General features: G+C 30.3%; 3 protein-coding genes across 3 annotated transcripts; 2 read left to right on the top strand and 1 right to left on the bottom strand.

Annotated features, from left to right (window-relative positions):
* Nucleotides 1-12,302: 12,302 nt before the first annotated feature.
* Nucleotides 12,303-13,367, bottom strand: KVR01_000060 (uncharacterized protein; the record flags this gene model as incomplete). Its single annotated transcript, XM_044785557.1, has 1 exon — nt 12,303-13,367. The coding sequence occupies one exon, from the start codon at nt 13,365-13,367 to the stop codon at nt 12,303-12,305; it is 1,065 nt and encodes a 354-aa protein (XP_044650009.1).
* Nucleotides 13,368-14,129: 762 nt separating this feature from the next.
* Nucleotides 14,130-15,396, top strand: KVR01_000501 (uncharacterized protein; the record flags this gene model as incomplete). The annotated part of the gene is made up of 3 exons (XM_044791605.1): nt 14,130-14,528; nt 14,599-15,028; nt 15,089-15,396. The coding sequence occupies 3 exons, from the start codon at nt 14,130-14,132 to the stop codon at nt 15,394-15,396; spliced, it is 1,137 nt and encodes a 378-aa protein (XP_044650450.1).
* A 1,601-nt stretch (nt 15,397-16,997) lies between these two features.
* Nucleotides 16,998-18,095, top strand: KVR01_000448 (uncharacterized protein; the record flags this gene model as incomplete). The annotated part of the gene is made up of 3 exons (XM_044781547.1): nt 16,998-17,054; nt 17,116-17,691; nt 17,739-18,095. 3 exons carry the CDS (start codon nt 16,998-17,000, stop codon nt 18,093-18,095), a joined length of 990 nt encoding a protein of 329 aa, XP_044650397.1.
* Between the last annotated feature and the right edge of the window lie 1,306 nt (nt 18,096-19,401).

Genomic DNA, 19,401 nt, shown 5'->3' with positions numbered 1-19,401 from the left:
AGTTATTTAAATAAAAACTAATAAGTAAACTTTAATCCTTTTAATAATATTTTTAAAGTATAGGCTAACTTTAGTTTTTTATATATTTATATATAGTAGATTTAATAGATTTTAATTTAAAGGAGAGGATACTATTTAATTAAACTTTTAAATTTTAAGTTATAAAAGGGATATTTTACCTTTATAAACTTATATTTAAAGTATTTTTAATTTTTATTAATTAATATTTATTATTAAAAGTTTAAATTAAAGTAAAGATTTAAAGTTATTTAATAAACTTATATTATTAAAAGCTATTTAAAATATTATTATAGCTTTACTTTAAGGATTATTTAAGAATACTTTTTTTCTTTTATTTAGGAATATTATATTTAAGTTTAAATAAAAGAAAAAGAGTAAAAAATAAAGAAAAGAGTTAAAATAAAATTAAAGAATATACTTTATAATAGTAATATTTACTATAAGAATAATATTAAATTATATTATAAATAGTATTATATTATTTATTAATAACTAAATAACTTATAAAGTAGATAAAAGAAACTTTTTATATTATAAATTAAATTATTTATTATAAATAAGTTTAATATATTTATTAAGTTTATTATATATAATTTAACCTTTATAAAGCTTTTATAGTATTATATATTAATTTAACTTTTTTTTAAAATTTTATATTTTTAGGTATATAATTTATTATATACTTTTTTATTAATAGTTAGCTTTATTTATAAGGTTATTATAAATAAAATATAGAAATATATTATAATATTATTTTTATTATTTTATTACTTTTAAGGAGATATTTAACTTATTAGATACTTTATTTCTAAGAGGGATTTTTAATAATAAATTAATTTTAAAGCTTTATATACTTATTATAATAATATTAAAAGTAATATTATTATATAATAATAAACTATATTATTATTTTTAACTTATTTATATAAATTAAAATAGTATAAAGTATTTATAAAGGTATAAATACTATATTTACCTATATTATTAGTTATATTTTAATATTATACTATTATATATATAATTAAGAATAGTGTTAAATATTTTATATTAGTATTAATTATTATTTATAAGAATTAAGAACTTAAAAATAATAATAAGAAAGATAATAATAAAGAAGATAATAATAAGAAAGATAATAATAAAAAGATAATAATAAAGAAGATAATAATAAAAAATAATAATAAAGAAAATAATAATAAAAAAATAATAATAAAAAGATAATAATAAAAGATAATAATAAGAAAGATAATAATAAAAAAATAATAATAAAAAGATAATAATAAAAAGATAAACTATTATATAAATAATTAGAGATACTATTAAAGGTATATATTAGCTTTAGTAATTGTTTATAAAAATTAAAATTAAAATAGTATTTAAAAGTTAGGTAAAAAAGTATTTAAATTTATAATTTTAAAATATAGTATTAAGTATTTTATTATTATATAAGTAATTAAAAATATTATAAAAGATATATATTAATTTTAGTAATTATTTATAATAATTAAAACTTAAAAATAATAATAAAATAGTTATTATATTATTTTATTAAAAGTTTATTATAAAAGGAGAGTTAAAATAATAGTAAGGATAATAATATTATTATTATTTAATTAAAATATTATTTAAATAATTATTATAAGGATAAGAAAATTAAGAGTAAGTTATAAAAAAAGTAAGGAGGGGTAAATATAATATAAATTATAGAGATTTTTTAAAGGATAAAAATAAAAAAAAGAAGTGTAATTATTCTTTTAAGGAGAATAAAGTATTATTTAGAAAAAGAAAAAGATAATAAAGATAAAAAAAAAGAAAAAAAAGAAAAAAGGAAAGGAAGAAAGAAAAAGAAGAAAAAAAAAAAGAAAATAAAGAAGATAAAAAAAATATTAAAATAAAAAAAACTTTTAGTAATTATATATTAGGGTTGAAAGTGTAGTAAAAATAATAAGGGAGATGTAGTAGCTATTTATAAGAGTAGATAATTTTTTAAATATATTTAAGGTTTGGGTGGATTATTTAGTTTAAAAGAGGGAGTTAAAACTTAAAGGATTATTAATATTTTAATAGTTTATATTAACTTTATATAAGTAGGTAGGTTATTAAAGTAGGTTTATTTTAGTTAGAGATAGACTTTAAAGAGAGTTAAAATTTAACTTTTATTATTATTACTTTTATATAATAATAGTAGGAAGTATATTATACTTTTTAAAAAGTTTATATAGTTTTTATAATTTAGAAAGAGGAGTTATATAAGTTTTTTAAAAAGTATAGTATAGGGAAGTAGTGTTTATATTTAAAGTTTATTAAAAAGCTAAAAAACTATTAATAGATTAAGTATTTTAGTTTAGATTTAAGAATTTTATTTAGCTTTAAAAGCTTTAACTTAATTATTTATAAGGTAGAGTTATTTTAGTAATTAGTAATTTAATAGATATAGATATTTTAAATTTTATTAATAAATATATTAATTTTAAAAGAAATAATTTAAATAATTAAAGTTTATTAAAAGTTAAAAATTATTAATAAATTAAACTTTTATTTATAAAGATAATTAATATTAAATAAGGTTTTAATTATTAATATTAAAGTTAAAATATAATATTAAGTATAAATATAAATAAGGTTTTAAATTGATTTATATAGTTTATTTAAAGGAGTATATATATAAATATAATTAAAGAGTTTAATTATAATAATATTAAATTAAGTATAAAGGCTATTAAATATATTATTAATAAAGATAAAGGGTGATATAGAGTAGGTAATATAATTATAACTTTAGGAGTAGGTTAATATTTAAAATATAAAGTTATTTATTATTAATAAATTTAAAGTATTTATAGGCTAGCTTTAAAGGTTAAGAAGAAGTAATGTTTATATTTAAATAATTTATTTTACTTTTATAGTTAAAAATAATTTTAATAAAGGTAAAAATAAATTTTAAATATCTTTATTATAAAAATTAAAATTAAAAGATGTTATATAAGGAGATATAAATAGCTTTAAAAGTGGAAATAATATAATAATAAGGTTTTAAAGGATGAAATAGAAAATATATTTATAGGATTATAAAGGTAAAAGTTATTAATTAAAATTATAATATTAAATATTTATATTTTAGAGTCTTTAATTTTTATAGAATTATAATAAATATAATAAAATAATAAAATATTATATTTTATTTATTATATTTTTAATATAATAGTATTAATATAATTTTTTTATTAACTTTTTAAAAATATCTTTTTTATAATATAATATTTTATTATATTATATTAAAGTAAAGAGTTTTATATTTATATAAATCCTTTTAATATAATTATTAATTTTATAAAGAGTTTAGTTATTAAGATTTATAATAAAAGAGTTTATTAATATACTTTTATATTTTAATTATATAATTAAATATTTTATTTTTATAATTTTTTAATTTTTATTATTTAATTATTATTTTTTATTAGTAGTTTAAACTTAAAGTTTCTTAACTTATAATAGTATTTATTTTTTATAATTAATTAAATTAATATAAAAGTTTGTTTAAATTTATTATTATTTTTTATTTATTTAATTAGGTTGTAATTAATAATTTCTTAATTTTAAAATTTTATTTATATTTTAGTATATTATTTAGCTAAATATAGCTTATTATATATATTTTTAATTTAAAATCTTATTAAATTAATTTATATTTTTTTATTAGATTTATTAATTAATATTTTTATATTTTAATTTTATATTATTTTTAATATTTTTATTTATATACTTTAATAAGTAGTTTAATTTAATTTTTATATATTTTTAGTTTAAAAGGTATTTTATAGTTTATTTATAAAATAGGTAATAGTGGGGGTATTTTTGGTTATAATATATTAAAATATAATAATATAAAGTATATTAAGTTATAAATAATTATAGAATATATAATAGATAGATAGGTGTATTAGGTAGGTTTAGTAAAATATTAAAAAGGAGGGAAATATATATATTTTAATTAATATATATATTTTTATATTTAATTAGAAATTAGTTTTTAGTTAGATAAATAGTAAGGTAGTATTAGTTTTAAAAAGCTTTTTAATTAGTAAGATAAGATTTAGAATTAAAGTTAGTTAATTTAAAGGAAATAATATTGAGTTTATTATAAAGGTATTAAAAGGGCTTAATAATAGGTTTATTATTAGGTTAGTTAAAAAAAGTAATATAATTGAATATATTTATTAATTATATTTAGGTTAATAGTAAAGCTTATATCTTTTATAGTTAGTTTTAAATAGCTCTTTAATTAATAAAATAGAATTTAGATTTAAAGTTGGATAATTTAAAGGATGTAATATTAGGTTTGTTATAAAGGGGTTATTAGAAGGGTTTAATAATAGGTCTATTATTAGGTTGGTTAAAGAAGGTAGTATAATTAAATATTTTTATTAATTATATTTAGGTTGGTTATAAATTCTATATTTTTTATAGCTAGCTTCCCTCCTCTTTTTTATAGCTTTATATTTGCTTAATATTTATTTAATAGTGGTAAATAGGGTATTAAATTTATATATATAGTAGTTTATTTTTACTCTTTTAATTTTATTTTTTAGTTTTTTAACTTTTTATTTTTTAGGGGATATTATAATTTATTATTTAATTATAATAAACTATTTATTAGGGTGGTTTTAGGAAATTTAGCTATTAATAAGTTATATTATAGGCTTTATTATTGTTAGTATTACTGGGGTATATAAAAGGTCTATATTCTTTATAAGAGGGATAAATAAATTAGTAAGTAGCTCCTTTTTAAAAGTTATATTATTAATAAGAAACTCTTTTAAGGCTTTTAAACTTTAAAATAGTAGATTTATTAAGTTATTTAAAATAGAAATAAAGTATAACTTCTTAATAAATAAAAGTTTAAAGTTAATATTTTTCTTTTTAATAAATAATATAATATATTTAGTTAAAGGTAGTAGTAATTAAGAATATATAAAGGGCTTAAGGATATTTTATTATAGTTAATAGGTGTATAATAATATTTAATATTAAGTTATTAAATTTAATTAATATTAAAATAAATAGAAGTTAAATAAATAAAATATATTTTTAATATTTATTACTATATAGATTTTATAAATATATAAGTATTCTATAATATACTAAAATAAGTTTATATAGAGGGAGTTAAGTTTACCTTTAATCTTTATATTATAATAGTTTTTAAAGATAATTTTTATAATAGATTAAAATATTAATAATAATAGAGGGTTAAGGAATGTAGGAAATATATTAGTTATTTTTAATTATTATAGCCTTTCTAGTTAGAATATTTTAAAACCTTTAAAATATAGTAATTATTAAGTAAAGAAAGGTATTTATTAAATTTATATATACATACTTCTATTAGCCTAATTATATTTTAAAATAATAATAAAGGTTTTTATAATTAATATATAGAGTATATTAAAGGGTTATATTTAAAATAATATATAGTAAATACTTTTATAATAGTAATAATTATTAAGTTATGTTTTATAAATATAGTTAATAGCTATTTACTTATTGTTTATTTTATTTACTTTTAAAAGTTACTTTAAAATTATATATATTTATTTTATATATAGTATTAATAATTTAAAGGAAATTATATTTAAGTTTTTAAATATTTTATTATTAAAATATATTTATTATAAATATTTTTAAATATTATTATAAAGTATTATTAATAAATAATAATTTAAGTATTTAAATATATTATATAAATAGTATTACTTTTAGTAATCTTTATATTAATTAATTAGATATTGTAGTTAATATTATATTTTTAATATGTAAAGGATTTAAATATAGTTAATAATATTTTATTTATTAATAAGGGTAAGAAAATAAATATATAAGGGTAATATTTTAATATTATTCTAATAATATAAATAAATAGGAGCTTATATTAATTAATATTAAATATAGTATTTATTATAAAATAGTAGATTATTAAAATTATAAAATTATAATATTTTAGTTAAAAGAATATAATATATATAATATAGTACTTTTATTTATATTTAGATTGATTAAATAGTGGTTTTTAATTAGAATATTAAGAAGTTATTTAATTAATAGTTAGCCTTATATATAATATTTTTAAAAGTTTTTATTAATTATTAATATTTAAAGTTATTATCTATTTATAAGGATAATATATAGTATATTAATAATCTTTAAATTTAGTTAAAATTATTTTATAAGGGTATTATAATATATTTAATAATATAGTAAAAGGATTATTTTTATAAATAAGTATTTATTAAGTAATTTAAATAATATATAATTATAAAGGGAATTTATTTTAATAATTTAAAAAACTTATAAAATATATTAAATTTAAATATAATAGAATATAATAAAATAATTTACTTAATATTTTTATTTTTTTTAATAGTAAACTAGAAGGGGTAGTTTGTTTTATATAAAGTAATTAGTTTTTAGCTTTTATTTACCTATTTTAATTATATTTTTAAGTTATTTTTAATATTTTCTTTTAATTTTATTATATATAAAATTTATTTATTTAAAATAATATTAAGCGCTATTATATAGGTATAATTAATAATAATTTTAATTTATATTAAGTTTATTTAAAAGTAATTAAAATATAGTATATTTATAATATTTAATTTATATATTAAGTTTATTTTAAAGGGTAAATTTATTAAAAGATTTATAAGTATTAATATAAGGGTTATAATTATTAAATTTAATTTTAATTTATAAATATTAAAGTTTTTAATAATATAAGTTAATAGATTATTATATTAAATAGTAGAGTATTAGATTCTTTAAGGTTATAAAGTAAACCTTATAAATATAATGTAATAATATTAAAAGTTAATAAATTATTTTAGGGTATTTATAATTAAGTGTTAAGGTTTAATATTTAAAATAAAAGTAAAAAAGAGAGGAGGAGAGAAAGATATTTTAATTATATTAAAATATAATAATAAATATTAATATTAATAGTAAGTAAGTAAATAGTAAGTAAGATTATTATAATAGAGGTAATAATATTATTATAATATAGTATAAAAGTATATAATAGTTAAGTAAATAAAAGGAAAAAGTAAAGTTAGGATTAACTTTTATTAAAATACCTATTATTAATCTAGTAAATATAAAATAGATATGTTATATTTTAATTTTTAAAATTATTATAGGGTAGGTTTGGTAGGTATATAATATTCTATAAACTATATACCTTAAAAGTAAGTACTAAGTATATAGAAATAAAATACTAAGTGCATAGACTAACTTATTAGGTATATAAATATTAGCTCTTAATTATTATTAAAAAGCTTTTATTATTAAAAGATATACCTTTTATAAATATATATAAAAACTAATATTTATAAAAAATAAAAATATATAATCTTTTATAATTTTAAATATAAAAACTTTATTTTATATTAAAATTTTATTTTTATATACTTAATATAATTACTTTATAATTAATATTTATAAAACTTAAAAAGAATTTAAAGTTAAAATTTTATAATTATAAATAAAATAATATATCTAACTTTACTATAAACCTATTAATATTTTTATATTATAAAAATCTATAATTAATATATACTTATAGATTTTATAAAAGAATATAATTATATATTACTTTTAACTTTATTAATTTTAAATTATTATAAAGAATTTTTAAAAATATTAATATTTAAATAAATATAAAATATTAAATTATATTTATTTTAATTAATAAATATTATTATTATTAAATAACTTTTTTAAATCTATTTTTAAATATAATAAAATTAAAGCTTTTAAAAATTATAATTATAACCTTATAATATAAGTTAAAAATTTTATTTTATAACTTTATAAAAATAAAGTAAAGTTAATAAAACTTTATACTTTTTATATTTCTTCCTTTAAGAATATAATAAATTAATAACTTTTAATATTTTTAATAAAACTATAACTTAACTTTTATATTAAAACTTTATTTAAAGTTTAAAACCCTTCTATTTAATTATTAAATTATTTATAATAATATATTTTAATATTTATAATAATATATATTTAATTAATTACTTTAAATAAATTATAATAATATATATTTTTAATTATTTAATAAAAATATATTTTAAAATATTACTATTTATAACTATTATAATAAAATAGTATAAAGAAAAACTATCCCTTTTAATTAATATAATATATTATATTAAAAATATTATTTTATAATTTATTAATATATAGCCCTACTTATAACTCTTTATTTTTCTTAAAAGAAAGATTAATATATAAAAGGTACTCTTTTTTTTATAAGTATATAATATATAAATTAATCCTTACTTTATAAAAATATTTTTATATTAATAAACTAATCTTTCTATTTAATACTTTATATAATAATCTTTTAATTACTTATTACTTTATAATAATTATATTAATATAAAATTTAATAATTTTTTTATTTAATTTATTTATATTTATATATTAATCTTTTATCTTTATATATTTTATATATAATTATAAACTTTATAAACTAATAATTACCTTATTAATACTTTTAATAATCTATTTTATTTAAATTTTAACTTTTTTAAAATACTTTTATTATAAACTTAAAGTTAAGAGAGTATTTAATAATATTATACTCTTAAATAATATAAATATACTTATTATTTTAAAAGAATATAATTTATTATAATATTATAATAAATACTTAATTTAAAACTTATAAATAATAAAATTAATTTTATTTAATTTAATAAAAAATATTATTAATTATATAAAACCTTTATTTAACTTTCCTTAAATTAAATACCTATTAATTAAATAGACTATTTTAATATACTTATTATACCTTTTAAAAAACCTACTAATAAAAATATTTATATTAAAACTAATTAACTATAAAAGGACTTTTTATTATTACTTATTTATATATTAAGTTATATATTTATATATTTAATAAAAAGGTTTAATAAACTCTTACTTACTAATTAAAATAATAATATAACTAATTATAAAATCTTTAATAAACTCTTATAAATATTAATTTATAAAAGAAGCTAATATTTAAAGTTATAAAATATTAATTAACCTTAAGGGCTTATTTTAATATAATAATATATATTATATATATATTTTCTAATAAGAAGGATATTCTAATAAGGAAAATATTAAATAAATAGGTATAACTAATAAAAAAGAGAGTTAAAAAGATTAAAATTAATCTTTAAATTAAAATAATATTTTAAATTATTAAAACTATATATAATCTAACACCTAATACATTTAATAAATATATAAATATATAAATATATAACTATTATATAATTACTCTATTATAATATAAATTATACTTATATAAAACCTTTAATTAAATAAAATCCTCTTACTAAACGATAAATAATTAAGGAAATTATTATTATTTATTAAGTTAAAGTTATTTACTCTAATTTAATTAAATAGGCTTTAGCTATATAGACGTTAAGAAGATATATACTTAAAACTATACCTTAGGGATTTAGAAGATACTATATTCTTTAGGGTAATAGAACGAGTCCGGCCTTATTTGGATGTCGGAATGATTTTGAACGCGAGTATCTCGGATAGTCTTGCCATCGAGCTGTTCTATGAGTATCATTCGGACTGACCTATTATAAGGTTTACCGTCGCTCTTGATTGGAAGACGAAATGTCCAAGACCCATAGTATGATGGTGCAGATAAGCCCGTCTCCCCGGCTTGAAGGAGCCGCTCATAGGCTGCAGCTTCAATGCTGTAGTCCTCGTCCGCCAAATGCACGATATCTCGCGGTCCGCCGCCGAGTTTGGACTCGAAACTATAGTAAAGAGGATCATAGATCTTGGCAACGGCTTGGAATGGCTGTGCATCTCCGTTGCCCATCCTGGGCACTGATGGGTGGACGATGCAACTGACGATTTGGGATCCACGGGCAGCCCCAACAGCAATGGGAGCAGTGATTTCCAAGCGTGCCGTCTCTGGACTACCCGGTGGCTCGGTCTCAAGCGGGGGCTTGTCCACAACCACTTTGCTCTGAGGAACGCTGCGAAGGTAGTCCACGGGAAGCCATGGCTCTGCATGGTTCTTGTCCATGAAGTGTTGCGTAAAATTCGGTGACGGTGGTACATGACGGTCGATTTCGAGGACGAGACCAGGTATACTATATGGGAGTCTTGGTTTGTCTGGATCCTCTGGGGGATACCAGAACTTGAACGGAGGTGGGACAGTCAAAACCCACGCGTCGCCGGGACGGTCGTTTGCTCCTTCACCCCTCTGGTTGACATTCTCAAGCCTGCTCGATGATTCAGCGGACATGACTAGTTCTCGCTGAGAGAAAAGGATAGCCGGAAAAGAACTGGCACTGATGTGAGACTTGATTTCCAAGGTTCAAGTCGACTGTCACTTGATGCGTTCAAGTTGCTGATGACATCTGGATCTGAATTCGAAGGGAAGCGTGATGAACGAGGCGCGGCACTTGGGATGAGGCGCACGCTCAAATATTGTTCAAGGAAGGAGAAGAAATTGAATGACTGCTGTTTGTTTTGAGGTTGTGCAAGAATTACTGTGAACCTAGCACTGAATAGAAGAGAGAACAGAGAAGGATTGATTGTGTGCACAGGAGCATCACCACAGACCATATATGTGGCCCATGCATTATGTAGTCATTTTTCCACCAGCCGCCTGGTCGCCAAGGTCGTTGCCTTGCTGTGGGGTCATTGGCCCCGCCTCTTCCTTCGTGTTTAAGCCCAATTCGGTCCAATATCTCAGGGCTTTCGAGGAAGCAGATTTTTCCTCTACACTATATAACTATCTTTCTATTTAATGACTTATTTCTTCCCCAACCCATGACTTATCTGGCTTCGCTTCTATTCCGTATGCGTCCGAGGACATACATGTGTGTGACCAAAGTCCCCCTGCCACAGGGTTCCACTTGATGAAATCGCTGACACTGATCTTGTATAGCCCGGCAATGGTGGCATAGGTACTTAAGTATGGTTATTCTGCACAAACTGGTTACCATCCCGTTTTAGATTGGCGCTGGGGTCTGCATTGAGTTTGGAGGTGCAGCCCTGGGCTGTGAGTGACTGTGACCGATGATAGAAACGCAGCCATCTGGGTCTGCGCAGAGACTGTTGCAGATGCTTCCGGTCTTACGGATTCCACGCCAAAGTTGGGGGAAGGTGATGCTGTTTGCGTCGCCAATGGCGCGACAGTCAGCGTTTTTGGGGACAAAGTAGAAGGCGTCACGGTTTTTGACCATCCCGGGTGGTGTACTGCAGACTTAGGAGCCCTGGAGTCTAGATGTCATTGCCAGCAGCTGTGGCAGTTGAATGCGCAGGGGACGTTGTCATCAATACGGTCGGCGAGGGGAGCTGATTCACCCAAGACCTCGACACAGTAGCTTCGACTTATCATGGAGCTGTCGCAGTTCGGGGCCAGTGATGGGTTTTACATTGCACGCGTCAGGTAAGATACTGAGCTCACTAATGAAATACGAATCCGCGAAGCAGTGTAGGAGCAACTCTTATAGTACTAGGCCATTGTAGAAGCTTAGCCTTTCAGATGCCCCATTTTGCGGGCAATTGTAGAATCGGACTGTGCCTGAGGACATGTGGAAACCCCCAGAGTAATAAAGGCCTAGAGCGCTTTTACAAGGCTTCATGGCGGCTGATTGGATTGCGCTAGACGACGCGAATCAAGTCGGGGCATTGTTAAAACCAAGATGTGTCTTCTGTCCTTGTAGTGTGCATTTCTACAGATTATTCTCGGTGCTATCTCCGGATTGTGTACCCCGCCCATGGTCCGACCTCGAAACCAGCAGCCAAGAGGTCAGTATTGCCGATATAGATCCCACGAGAAATGCGAGACAAACCCCATACGAGACATGATAAGTGGGGCCAAAAACGGTATTATACACATGTGGCCCTACAATACCACTACACTGTGCCATTGCGTTTGTGAACCCGATGCCGACGCCTGATGCCACGGTGCCCTCCAGCGCCCTGATCCTCTCCGGCCAAATGATAGGATACGCGGAACCTGCACAAGCCACTGCCACTATCAGGAAGATGTATTTGACCACAGGGTTTGCAACCGTGAAAAGGACAATGTAAGAGACCACGATGGCACCCTCGGCTGGAGTGAAATTTGGTCAGCAAAATGGAGGCCGCGATGCGAGTCCCTCATGAAGCTAGCTTACTGGCGACAGCTGTAGTCCAAGGACGTATCTTTCGTTTGTGGAGAAAATAGCCGACCGTGTTTAAATAGAAGAAAGCCGAGACGTAAAGGGGCTTGTGAATATGTCAGCATTTACAAAAGGTAATGTGTCCGATTCCAGGAGATTCACAATATTCATCAGCTGCGACTTGGCTGTAGTGGTGAATCCGAGCTCATAGACCACAGTGGCTAGAGCATACCCTATACCGAACCCGCCAATACCGTGACAAATCCAGAATAGGCTGAACGTGTAGAGAGTCGGATCTCGAACCAAACGTTTCAGTGAACTCCAATCCCAGTTTCCTTTCTTCCCAGTCGGTGCTGTCCTGTCCAATCTTGTTCTTGCATATTCTCTCTCCGCCTCGGTCAGCAACTTGGAAGTCTCGGGGTAGTCAGGTAGTCCGAACAATGCCACGAAAGCCAAGATGATGGCAGGTAAACCCTCAATGATAAAGAGCCATCGCCAGCCCGGAAGACCACCAAGACCGTCCATGAAGCTGATGGCATAGGCCAGCAAGCCGCTTAGCGCGCTAGATAGCTGGCCGACAGAATAGAAGATGGCAATCCTTTGAGGTAGTTCGCTCGGCTTGTACCAGAACGCCATATGATATAACACAGCTGGAAAGAAGCCAGCTTCAGCGGCGCCGATGGCGAAGCGCACGCACATCATCCCAGCAAAGTCCTGTGCGGCCGCCGACGAGCACGCCGAGATGCCCCATAGCAGGATCAGGACGAACATCCAGACCGAAGGCTTGAATGTCTTGAGCAGGATAGTGTTACTCGGCTCGAAGATCATGTAGCTGTATGAGAAAATTGACAGCGTCCAGCTCCACTGGGAGGGTGTAAGCCCGAGCTGCTTCTTGATGCCGGTGCCATTTTCCAGGTTTATTATTGCCGCGTTGGAGTAGTTGGCAGAGTCTATCACGCGAAAGATATAAACCAGTGAGTAGAAACCTACGAGCCAGGCGTCAACCTTTCGCAGGTATGGTTTCTCTAGCGCAGTGTCGACTTGGCCCTCTGGGTCGTCATGGTCGGTTGGCGTGCCCGCTTCGCTTTCATGAGAACGTTTTGTCAGGGCGGCTCCGGTGTGTGCCATCGGAACGCCCATGTTGAGCTATCAAGTGAAAACTTTTCAAAGACAATAGGCTGACTATATTTCGTGAACTGTCGCAGGACTGGTTGGATTCAGAACAGTTTCGCTTACATCATTCGTGCTACATGAACAACTATGCCCCCTTTCTCTTTATAGGTTTCATGGTCGCCGTCACCCAGGTCACTTTTTGCCGGAAATACTGCCATGAGAATTGCAGCATGGGTCGGACGCATACGGAATAGAAGCGAAACCAGCCAGATAGGTCGGTGCCAAGAATATTCGTGGAGAAGCGACGTCCCCTCAGCATCATCACGACATGATAGAAGAAATGGCGATGGCCTGTTACGTGGCGGCTGCCTGCGACCTACCGTCTTGATTTGGGGACTTTGGGGTTCTCTCTGTAAGAGGAGGAGGGGAGAGAATGGCGACAGCCGGGGATGTGGGGGTACATTCCTGCAACATGATGATAGTCAAAACCACCATCCCAATCACATCAGTGTATAGCCAGCCCGCGTTTCATAGCGTGGATGAGAAGATTGGACACTCAAGTTTCACAGGAGAAGAATATGATCAACATCAAGCTGCAACATCGGGGCACCAACATACCGCGCGAGATATGTGTCATGCCGGTTAGCCGGGAAAGTTATCAAGCACAAGATAATACAGATAGAGTGCTTGGAGCTCCTGTTCTACCCCTATTTGAGTAACCTCTTCTGTGTCCTACGAAAGTCAGAGCAAGTACGTTTCGTGCAGGTTCACCCCCATCTACCTATAAACATGGCTCCAATTGCACTCGACGTCCCTTCTTCTCATGATTCCAACGACAAGATAACGCTTATCAAACCATGGAGCCGCCCGAAGCAGACGAGCGAGCATCTCGACTGGGCAGAGTTACCAAAGCTTGACCTATCGCGCTTCGACGAGCCGGGAGGGAAGCAAGAGCTGGCACACCAGCTTCACGATGCCATCACAAGGCTTGGATTCTGGTCTGTCGTCAACACCGGCCTCGACGATGAACGAGTCTTGCGTCAGTTCAGCATCGGTAACACATTCTTCAAGGAGCCGATCGAGGAGAAGCGGACACACCCATGCAACTTTGCCGAGGGCGAATACTTTGGCTATCGTGAGAATTCCCGTTGGGTTGGCGACACCGGGGTCAAGGAGAACATCGAAATGGTAGCTGTCCCAGACTAATTTCCCCCCAACCATGTTCTTGTAATTCTGTTATTTGCTAACACCCCGCGAGCTAAACATTCCCAAGGCCATCCCAGCCTGGGACCACATCGGTCGGCACAAGATTGTGCAGGAGAACTGGGAGGAGATCGCGCAGTTCCACAAAGATGTGTGGGACAAGGTCGTCCGCAAGCTCTTCGTGTTGATATCCATCATCTTGGAACTGCCGGAGAACTATCTCGCAGACGCACACGATTACAATGATCGGTCCGACGACCACCTCCGATACATGATTTACAACGTTCGGACCAACGATGAGTGGGACAAAGCACAGGCATATTCCAAAGGTGGTCACACGGACTTTGGAAGCCTCACGCTCCTGTGGTCTCAACATGTTGCAGGTCTCCAGATTCGGACTCCGGAGGGCGAGTGGAAATATGTGCGCCCGGTCGAGGGTGGGATCACCTGCAACACAGCAGACACGCTGACATTCCTCACCAACGGTAAGAATTACATTTATTCTTCAATGAAAAGGGAGACTGTCTAATATGTACCGAAACAAGGCTATATCAAGTCCACTGTTCACCGGGTCGTGAAACCGCCACGCGATCAGATTGATATTGCTCGACTGGGACTGCTCTATTTCAGCCGACCCGGAGACAAGACTAGTATGAGAACGGTGCCTTCTCCTCTGCTCAAGAGACTAGGCCTCTTCGAAGAAGCAGACCTCGAGGACAACAAGCCAGTGCCCACGGGTACTGATTACGTGCGCGCAAGGGTAAAAGACGTGCATTACAAGACCGTAGTCGAGAAGCGAGATGGGACATCGTTTGAGTTCAAGGGATTGAAGGTTCAAAACCATTATAACTAGGAGATCGGATATTCACGCCCGCCAAAACGGAGGGTACACCCATGCCAGGGAACTCGAAGATTGAACTACTTACCTAGGTAGTTTAGCACCATAACACGAGTAATTATCTCATAGTTTTATCCCATAGGATGTTTTCCTATAGGAGGTTGCTCTATGAAGGTTAGGCTTGGGTATACCCTCCGTTTTGGTGAGTGCGAAGATCCGATCTCATAACTAGCATGCGTGCTATGAGTTACACACTGGGAATTAGCCCATGATGACTTTGAAGTTGTCAAGTGCTGTTTCTGTTCGAGTGGTATTCTAAAGTTTTCTATAATTTGAATCGTGTCACAATATACAGGGGACCAGACAGCATATTGCCCTCCGTGAGATTTCTGTTGTGAGACCTAGGTGGCAACAGTCACATGACCCCGTGAAGTGGCCCAGGGACTTCTACAGGACCTAACGTCCACTTTCCAAGCCTTTAAATCAGGGTACTCACCTATTTCTTTTTTTAAAAAAAAGAAAAAGAAAAAGGATACTTACCTAATACAAGGTTTTAAGTATAGACCTAGGTATAGAACCTATGTAAAACTATATAACTACTTAACTAGGATTCTTTAAATTTTAGATAATTAAAGTATAAGCCCCTTCTAGATCTTTTAGTACCCCTTCAGGACTGATGGAGCTCGCATTCTATTTTTATGCAACTATTGTGGAGTTCGCGCTCTGTATCGTAGAGCACATACTAACATGTGTTTGAATAGGTACCTAGGTACCATCACTACTTGAAAGAGGTATTCTTCCTTTTCCAGCAACCGTGTGGCGGGTTCGAAACGCTTTAAGCCTAATTGACTTGTCTTGTATTTTACTATATGCAATGTGACTAGGACAGTGACATCTGCGGTGCGGATAGAGGCAGAATGTGGCCATGTCAGCTCGATCGGCACCTGAGCATCTAACTTTCCAAACACAATATAAGTATCTGACCTCTCCCAAATAATATACACAGTTCACAGCAGATCACTACCGCAGTCTTGTCAATTCCAACGCTGAGCCGACTCACAGATCGCATAATGTAAATGCAAGAGTCGAATTATGCCTGTCGTGCATGTGGGATTTACTTGGCTGACAAGGCTATCCAATGAGCAGGGGAACTCCATGAGACTTGCATCACAAACAGAATTGCAACTGCAGCCATGTTCGGGAGGTGTCATATGCCTTGTTCTCTCTTGAGCCTAGGCAGAAGCAAGGGTGCAGAATGACCTCATGGCACAGATAGCTTGCTGACCGAGGTGCACACTTATTGATTCAGCCTTAACGTCGGGCAGCGGGGAATTGCGTTGGATTCGGTTTGCGCTGCTCCGGGAACTTCGAGACGAGGGCGTAAGAGCTCATCACCACTGGAGTCCCTAGAGCCCTTCCAGAAATGTCACAAGAACCTATTCGCATGGCCATTGGGCGGCGGGCTCGCAGGGGCAGCTCTGGCAAACGCGCTGGTCCACCTTCCACACCTTGAGATTCAAGTATTCGAGAGTTCCCCGGACTTGTTCGAGCGCGGAGCTGCCATTGGCCTCGCAGGAAATGTATAGCGCGCTCTTCAACAATTTATTCCATCGGCAATGGACCTGTTGAATAGGGCTGGTGCCGTGCCGATACAATCAGCGCGGGTCATGATGGTAAGCAAGAGCTGAACACTCTGTGGTGCGAGAGGTATGCTCGTGCTCAGCACTACAATAGGGCGCCGGAGGGGATACCGGTGCATTCGTTTGCGACCTTGGGGAGGGAGATGAGCCAGACCCGAACCCCCCGCTCATCGTCAGCCGTGCCTCTCTTCTTAGAGAGCTCTTGAGACCGCTACCTCGGGAGGCGCTGCATGCGGATAGACAAGTTGAGTCTATCCAGGAAACGTCTGATGGTGTCGAGGTCACCTTCCGTGACGGCCAAACAGTCAGCTTCGACAGTCTGATAGGGGCAGACGGCATATTCAGTACTGTCCGCCAATATGTTGTGGGAAAAGACGAATGCACTGCGGCGTCGACCGGGTTCTGGGACTGCAGGAACGTGATTCCATTCGACCAGGCGGTCACCGCCTTCGGCGATGAGTACTTCAAAGTCGACAGGGAGTACGGCTGGGTGGGCGATGGTACCTTCTTCTTGCACAATGTGATCGAGAACAAGACCATGGTACAATGCCTCATGTCCGGTGTCGAAAAGGAGCCACCTTCAAGTCGCGTCCAAGTGTTGACACGGGAAATCTTGGAAGAGAAAGTCCAAGGCTCCTTGGACAGCCCAATGACGAAGAAGATAATAAATGTAAATCTGGCCAGCCCTTCGTCTAGACCTCGCTTACCCTATAGCAGATTCTGCTCGACCAACCACGTACCGAGGCATACTCTTCCTACGAGCACAAGAGAACATCCACGTATGCCAAAGGACGCATCTGCATCACTAGCGATGCAGCACATGCAATGTCGCCCTGGCAGGGGGCCGGCGGCGGGCAAGCTATCGAGGACGCCATGATCCTTGGCAGTCTCTTGAGTGAGATCTCTTCCAGTGCCGAGATCAGCGCTGCCTTCAGAGCTTTAGACGCAGTCAGGAGACCTAGAGCTGAGCGAATCATAGATTCAAGTCGCGAGACTGGACAGATCATGTGCGGCCAGAACATCGACGTGGGATTAAATAAAGATAAGATTAAGGAAGCTTTGGCGTTCAAGTAGTCGTTCATTCTTGGCCTGGATATGGCACGGCACAGGCAAGATGCAGTCCGGCAGATGCGGCAGGATAAAATTGGTAGATAAAGAAGTTGTCAGCCGGTCCTGATCATGGCTGCAATGTGACTACCACCTTCCAGATTACTGCTCTAGGTGCTATCTATAGATAGATGGGCTACGAGCGGATAGCAGCAACGTCCTCGATGCAGCCTGTCAGCGTTTATACTCGCTCGCATACATCGAATGTCGACGTGTATGTCAGTCACTGTTCATCCATGATGGGGGAAGATAGTTTGTATTGGTGGGATGCTCGTTACTGTCCCGCCCAAATTAGAACTAACCAAAGTGATAGAAACAACATGTCCACTAGTTTCGCTTCTATTCCGCATACATAGGGTGGCCGTACACTACACTATATATACTAGGCTCTCTAATATAATATAGTAGGTAGTAGGCTTAAGAATAACTTTAATATAAGTATAGTATAGTATAAAAAGCTTTAATATAAATATATATAATATAATAAATATAATATAATTAAAAAAGAGATAAAAAAATAAATAATTAAATAATTAAATAATTAAATAATTAAATAATTAAATAATTAAATAATTAAATAATTAAATAATTAAATAAATATATAAATATATAAATATAATTATATTATAATAAATTTATAAATTTATAAATTATTTTAATTTTTTTTCTTTTTTTTATAAGATAGAAGGAGGGTGGAGGAGGGTGGAGGAGGGTGGAGGAGGGTGGAGGAGGGAGGAGGAGGAGGGAGGAGGGAGGAGGAGGGAGGAGGAGGAGGGAGGGGGGAGGAGGAGCGAGGAGGAGAGAGGAGAGAGGAGAGGGAGGGAGCAGGGGAGATAACCCTTATTTTTACACTTAAACCTACTATATTATACCTATTAAGCTTTATAGTATAATATAATAGAATTTAAAGTAACTTTAATATAATATATATAAAAAAATATTTATATATATAATATATAATATAGTATAGTGAGTATAGTATATAGCTACCCTGTGTATATGCCTGAGGATATACCTGGTGTATATAGAATAGAAGCGAAACTAGATACATGGCGCCTTGATACGGTGGCTATCACTTTTAGTTGTGATTCACCAACATTGCTGCAGATGCAGTATGGATGCCGCCTAATTGTTTTGTTCTCATCGTGATCATTGTAGAGAGATGAGCCTTTCAACCCCTCGTGAACAGTAAAAACCATCCTTCAAACATTTCCCGGAGAAGTGGCCCATACTTCCATCTCTACCTGCCGCAGTATCTTCAAAAATCGTCAGT

This window comes from Diaporthe batatas, assembly GCF_019321695.1.
Source record: "Diaporthe batatas strain CRI 302-4 chromosome Unknown Contig00001, whole genome shotgun sequence".
NCBI classification, from domain to species: domain Eukaryota; kingdom Fungi; phylum Ascomycota; class Sordariomycetes; order Diaporthales; family Diaporthaceae; genus Diaporthe; species Diaporthe batatas.
Note: the sequence above shows the minus strand (reverse complement) of the source record. Positions and strands in the feature narration are given on the sequence as shown.